The 7,500-nt window shown below is 37.8% G+C and overlaps 1 protein-coding gene across 5 annotated transcripts in view; it reads right to left on the minus strand.

Moving 5' to 3' along the window:
- The window catches only part of LOC138043289 (centrosomal protein of 83 kDa-like), a 229,491-nt gene that overhangs the window by 113,752 nt on the left and 108,239 nt on the right, over positions 1-7,500 (minus strand). For all 5 annotated transcript variants that reach the window (XR_011131224.1, XM_068889483.1, XM_068889484.1 and 2 more), the window contains one exon: positions 1,454-1,509. Coding sequence is in view for 4 of the 5 variants with exons in the window: in XM_068889483.1 (XP_068745584.1) it covers positions 1,454-1,509 (56 nt within the window). In the remaining variant the exon portion in view is untranslated. The remainder of the gene's footprint in view (positions 1-1,453; positions 1,510-7,500) is intronic.

The following is a 7,500-nucleotide window of genomic DNA, read 5'->3' on the forward strand; positions in this document are numbered from 1 at the left end:
GCAAAAAAGTTCCTGAATAAAACTGAACCCTCTGGTCAATAAAACAGTCCTCAAAATTCTAATTAATGTAGGGGTTAATGGAAGCAAATAAAATAAGTACCTTATTTCTTTATTGTTTAGATGTCATAAATGTCCGGAAAGCTAGGTCTAAAAATTAGGGTAGGAGGAATGGAAATTAAGAGCGCGGAAATTAATGCAGCTGCACTTAATTAATGACGTGGAAAATAATGCTCAACATAATTAGTGCAACTTAAACTAACCAGAATTTTTATGATCATCTGAAGGTGCTAAGCTGCAGCATCAATGGGTAGCTTTTTGTAAATCAAGACAGAAATTAGCATGGAATGCTTGAGCAAGATTGTTTAGTCGGCATCCGCTCCATTGTGCTCTGATATCTGACTGATTTTTGAAAAAGGTGGCTGGTGACCTCTTGAAGCGGTCTTAGAACCAGGGTGGGCTCCGTCAAGACATGCCTGTACAAAATCTAGAGGCTCTAAGCTTTGATTTAAATGTAAGTTTGCACTTATAAGATCAAACCAAAGTTAGTTTAGGGGGGGTTGATTATATCCTGAGAAATAAGAGTGACGGTTCATAAAAAGCAAATTAGGGAACCGCACACACATATGCTAGGAGTCAGCAAACATATTGATGAACATGCTGCCGGATTGACATCTCAGTTCGCTATCTTTCCATTTAACAAGATTCTCAGCTCCACAGAAAACAAGTGAAAGAACAAAGGCAGTTTTTATATAGCCTGTTACGCTAATTGCTCGCATGCGCCCACAATAGCCATTACAAATGTAATTAGAATTACAAGTGTGATGCAATAAGTCAATAAACACATTTTGCTATGCCTGAAGAGCCAAAAGAGCGGTGAAATGTGCAGCACAAAAGCAAAGTATTGTTTTGTATGTATATACAAGGACGGACAACTTCTGGATGACATTTTCAGTTGGAGAAAAAGAATTTATCCATCCTGGTCCCTTCACTAACTTCATTAATTAACTACATTTGACCGAGGCTTGGACTGTGACCCCATTTGCGATCCTCCTGGAAGGCACAGATGCTCTGTTGGCTATAGAGACTCCTTAATTTGTAGATATATACAAGTTAAATATAATTTTAGCGTGTAATTGTTTCCCCCATTTGGGCTTCTTCAGCAATACTGTACAAGATAATGAATACTTAGAATAAAACTAGTCTGGACTTTTACATGTAACAAACAATGGAAAAATTACATAAATACATATGATACTTTTTTTCCAGGTGTCTATAAGAGACAATTGCTTAAATTGCCCAGATAAATTCAAGGATCTCTTCTCCCTTTCATCGTATTTGCCTTTTGCAAACTGAAAATTTGAAGTCACCCATGGTTACTTAAGTAAGAAAGTGATTTTATGACACCATTCCAAGTAGATGAGAAAACATCTGGCGATGCTGTACCAAGGCTTACCTCATAAGTGACAGTCGTTCTTTTTCCAGTCCATTTAATTCTGTTGTCATTTCTCCCTATCAACATGAAAAACTGCATGAGGTCTCATAAATTATGACTTGGTAACTAAACAAGTTCATGTTGAAATAAAGGTATGTGGCAGTAATCTTCAACCCGGTTCAACGTGTGCACTTAATTATCCCTAAATTTTGTAACACAGTACCAGCATACAAAGCATTGCCTGATCCAAAGATGCATTCGCATCTAAAAGAAATTCAACCATTACAGGATCTTTCCAGTCTATTTAAATCTGTTGCCATTTTTTACCTCTCATGTGAAAACGTTCCTTAGGAATGCACATATGGCAAGCGAACTCATGGCAAGCACACGGATGAGAAACGGATACCCAAGCCATTTGAAACGGAACACCCAAACGGATGCACCGGTGAAGAAAATGTTTGCACAGATGAAGTCAAACGGATGCACGGATAAGAAAATTTTTTTGCATGAATGCAGTCAAATGGATACATGGCTGACGAAAATTCTTGAAAGGATGTGGTCGATCGGCCAGACGACCAAAAAGAATAATATTATTAATACCAATATTCTTGAACAAGTGCCTTTGCAGCTTTATAAAAATGAACGGGTCGATCATTTTCTAATCTGAAAACTAATTGATTCGAAAAATCTGATACTGCATTGTAATTCATAGTTTCAAGAATAAAGGAAATTTTTTCTGCGGCAGAGAAACAACAGCCAACTGTGCGTGTCTCCTGCTGTTCTGTGTTCACAAAAAACAACAACATTTGTCAAGTAACCATTTGTAAAATGGTTAATGCAACCAACATGTAAAGTTAATGATGAATAATAATGACTCTGTGTTAACTCTATCTTCTACCAATTATTTCCTGTTAAATACGGCACAATGGCTCGCGTGCGTCTTCTAAGAGGTTAACTTTGTTTGGTTCAACTATTCATACCTCACTCTCGATGAAACAGTAGTTTTATGAAAGTTAAAGATGATGAAAGAATTCAAATAAAAGCCTTAAACGAAATTTCGGCAAAGGATATTGTGTTTGTCAGTGTATCAATCAAAAACTTTCATAAATGGAACAAAGACTTATAATCAAAGCTGTACCGTGATTGCAGAAGTTAACAACATAGTGGCTATCAGAAGCTTCATCTTTTTATGGCAACAGGGTTAAAACTGAGATAGGGAGTATAAATTATAGATATTGCTTGTGGTTAATGGATAAAAACGAAATCAAAACGGTGAATTAACATAGACAGCGAATTCGGCATGTTACGAGCGAACTCAAACATATTGCCGGAACTTGACAAGTAGCACAACCAGCGTAAACCAAAACAGGTATCTCTCGCGAGTGAAAATGTTGAATCTAAAACCACTTTCAAAAGGTCTAGATAGCAGCAACAATATAGATAGTCGTATAAACATAACAACTTTCTTTAATTTTCCAGACATGTTTCGACGGTACATCCGTCATCTTCACTGTTACATATTTTGAAATCGCCGTTGAAATCCCTTACGTTGGGCACTTCTCAGTCACGGCACAGAGGTGTATACGCAAACTTGCTAATCGGTTATGTAAACCTATTGATATAAGGTTAGTCTTCACTACTTTCAAAGTCAGGAATCTTTTTAATGTGAAAGATGCTGTCCCTGCAGGGCTTCGCACGCGTGTGGTCTATAAATTTTCGTGTGCAAGTTGTAATGCTTGTTATGTTGGTGAAACCAGCCGACACTTCTCCACACGAGTGCGCGAGCACTTACTTTCAGACAGATCTTCGAACGTTTTTAAACATCTGCAGAGTTCAGAGTTTTGTAAGGCATCCTGCACACAGGATTGCTTCGAGATCCTGGACTCTGCAGCCACTAAGTACCAAGTGAAGCTTGAGGAATCCATGTATATAAAATGGAAGAAGCCCTATCTCAACCAGCAGGTGAAACACATTAACCTGACTCTCTCCCTGTAAGGAACTAAGTGTCACTCATTTAAATTTTTGTTTTGTTCTGTTTTGATTTAATACGCAATATTGACAACGCAATGTAACGAAGTTTGTAAGATCACGTGCGCTTTAAATTCAACGACGATTTCAAAATATGTAACACTGAAGATGACGGATGTACCGTCGAAACATGTCTGGAAAATTAAAGAAAGTTGTTATGTTTATACGACTAAAACCACTTTACCGTTAAATCTCTTTTTTTTCTGTGTTGTGGTAAAAATCGACAAAGTTCTTGCTATTGTGTAATTAGGTCTCACATTGAATCATCGATCCGCAATGCCCTGGGAAATTAAAATACGATGCTGTCAACATGGACATAGTTCTGAAAATATTTTTCATCTGTTTTCTGATGGCTACTCCATACTCAGATCACATTATTTTACACATAAGGAAAAATATATATACCGGAACTGACTTTTTTGTGGAAAGAAGTTAATTTATGTAAAGATAAACAAAAATTATTGACAGGTTTGTTGGGTGACTCCTACCCGCGCAACCAAGTCGCGAATGGCTCAAGTGAAATCCACGGCTGACAATAATGACTGTTTTGAATGGAATAGTCCAAGCTGTACAAACAGATGCACACTGTTTTCATACGGATAGCCCGAGCCGTGTGAATGGATGCCCAATCCATTCCCACAGCTAATGCACGTGGTCCACACAGCTATGCGTGCAATAACGGCAAAGCGTAAGGAACATTTTTGCGTGAGAGGACACATCTCTTTCTATCAACATGAAAAACTGCATGAAATCTCATAAATTATGTCTATCAAACTTGAGGACTACTTAAAAGGGAATGTTGACTTGGTAACTAGTTAAACAAGTTATGTTCAAATAAAGGACTGTGGCATAAGTTCAAAATAATCAAACTAAATGTGGCAGTAACCTTCAAACCATTTTAATGTGTGCACTTGATTATCAATACATTTTCTAACACATTACCAGCAATACCGAGCATTGCCTGATCCAAAGAGTACACTCAAAAAGCATTGCATCTAAAAGAAAATCAACCACTACAGGACCTGCCCAGATGGGCTTGATCATGCCTCCTGGGATTAATGACTATTATGGTTTGAGTGAAAAATGAAAATGTTATGCCAAAAATTGCTTTCAAGATTCAAAGGAAACCAGCCAAACCAAAAACCTTTAATGTCATCCCAAAAGAAACCATACATCTTGAAAGTATAAGGGAGGGTGAAGAAACATTTTTTTAACATGTGCATTGAAGAATGGTCTCAAAAAAGGAAGGGACCTGCAAATCTGTTGCCTTCACAAAATTTCTGTGGCCTTGCAAAACACTATCTAGTGTACGTGCACTTATTTTCACAGTGAATGGTTTAAATTTGACAAGATTATGACACAAACCACTTCAGTTCTATTTTGCATTGATCTAATGCAGAAACAGTATGCAAGATGGAGAATTCATGGAAAAATTGTTGTAGACTCTGGGACTAGAGTGACTATTCCGATTGCAAAATTTGGTCATATCTCACCCACCCTTATCGACTTTGACTGAAGTCAAAACTCTCATCTCATACTTGATTCGAGCAGTGCCATAAAATCAGTGTCCAAACACAAACAAAAATTTTCTCACACACCATTTGGGGTAGTACAATCACATATTAGAACTGGAAATTTGGAAGTGAGATCTTAAAACCTGTTGGGGCAGAGGGTCCGAAAAAATGAAATTTTGGCATGAAAATAACGCCCTAGAAAATTGAGCTGAAAATGGTGTGATGAATAACTCCGCCCCCTACTTGAAAGCCAATTACATGTATGCTCAGCCAATCAGTATTTGGGCACGCGCTAAGGTATCAGATAGTGCACAAAGGCTGTCAATTGACACCCAATCCTTTCATGTGTGTTTGACATGATATGTCAATCATTTTTCCTGTGCGGATTATGGCAGGAAAAAAATAACAGGACGAGACGAGCGCTATGGGTTTGTGACTCACACGACAGCTTAGAAGACGATCCTAAGTACTTAGACAATGTTTCTAGTAAGAAATACAACTGCGACTTCGTCACATGCAACACTTGCATGCTCAGCACCATCTACAGGCAAACCACAGAATTGCCTAGGACTCTGCTGCATGTGTTACCTACAGCACTAACTACTACCAATGGATTGTACTGGAAAGCTGGTTTACTAACTTAGAACAGACCCGATAAACTGATGCCTACAACTTCCCACACCCTACAAACGAGTCATCGACGACATCAACAGACAAACAACACACTGATTTACCGCCCAACGTATTCTATGATACATGTACAGAACTTAGACCTATAGACGAATCGAAACGCACCAATCACTGTGTAGTCTTCACAGCCAATTACATCTAGGCTCAACTGACAGTCGACCGATAACACTGCGAATAAAATTTCTGGTGCCACAATTAGTTAGAATTGGATGAACTATCCTAGAGGATGAACTAAACTAGAGGAGTATTCAAGGAGTTTTCAAGAGCCGGAAATTGAGTTTTCAGGGAGTCTTTTTAATAATATTTCTATGCCATACATAGTGTTTCACTGTTTTCTTTGCTGAAAAAGCCTACCTTGATATTCCTTTCCACATCATGCAAATTAAGTGCATGCATGGACATTTTCAATTTTCGGTTTTAATGTTTCCCTAATAATCAAATTTGGGCTCAGATCTTTGAAATGTCTATTTTAACTTAGCATGATGCAATCTCAACAATTTTCACTCAAGCAAAAATTCAAGGAGTTTTCAAGCAGTTTTCCACAAAATCATTTTTTTCAAGGGCTTTTCAAGCGCCCTTGAAGTCCAAAATTAAATTCCAGAGTTTTTCAAGGACTTCAAGGAGTTGCACGAACCCTGTAAACTGTTGTTATTGATGCTGTTGTTGCATAAATAAATAAAAAAAATGAAAAATACATAGTCAAGACCTGTGGGTTTAAACAAAAACAAGTTTTCAACTCGAGGTTACGTTGATTCCTTTACCAACCTGGAGAACTTGAAGGTGGAATTAAAAGCACAAGTGATCTATTGTTTTACCAAAGACTGAGTAATTTATTACAAATAATGATTTAGCTTGTTTTCTGATGTATGGCTCCATCTAGCTTTCTAGATTAGTGTAGCATTAAATTCTTAGGGGTTTTAATTGACAAGCACTTAACTTGGAACCGACACATTACTTCCATTGTTTCTAGGGTATGTCAATCTGCTTGGCGCAGAGAAAACCCTGCTGAAAGTACACAATGACATACTAATCAATATGAATTCACAGCATGTTACACTCCTAGCATCACTTTATCTCAGTTCAGCGTTTGACAACGTAGATCAAAAGGTACTATTGGAACAGATGAAAGCAACTATTGGGATAAGAGGGTCTGCACTATATTGGTTTGTGTCATATCTAACTAATAGGCAACAGTGTTTAACAATTGAACAGAATCTGTCTAAAAGTTCTACTTGGGTTGTGGCATGACCCAAGCTTCATGCTTAGGTCCACTGCTATTCACTATTTATGTCATTAAAATTTCCCAGATTCTCAAACGTCACCTGATGGAAAGACTGAGCTTATGCTTAAAGACACGAGGCAGCAGTTGGCAAAAGTCAATGTCCTGAGTGGTTTACGCATTAGCGACTCCATCATCACTCCAACAGCTGTCACCAAACACCTGGGAACACCATTTGATGCAAACATGACTTGATATCTAATGTCAATCAGATGTGCAAGTTTTCGTATTTTCACTGACATAATATCAGATTAATTAGAAATTTAATTGACTAATGGCACTGCACAATCTCCAATCCATGCACTCATTACTGCCCGCATTGACTACTGCAATAGTTTCCTGTTTGGTATTCCAGATGTACATATTGGTAGACTACAATGATCACAGAATATTGCCTCTCGATTGATCTGTGGCACCTTTCACTACAGCCACATCACTCCAGTCCTACACACACTACATTGGTTACCTGCGTCATTCTGAATCATATTGAACATTCCAGTTATCACATTCAAGGCAATACGACATTATTTTGCTCTAAGAAATATTAGAATTGTACG

This window comes from Montipora capricornis, chromosome 3, assembly GCF_036669925.1.
Source record: "Montipora capricornis isolate CH-2021 chromosome 3, ASM3666992v2, whole genome shotgun sequence".
Taxonomy (NCBI): Eukaryota; Metazoa; Cnidaria; class Anthozoa; order Scleractinia; family Acroporidae; genus Montipora; species Montipora capricornis.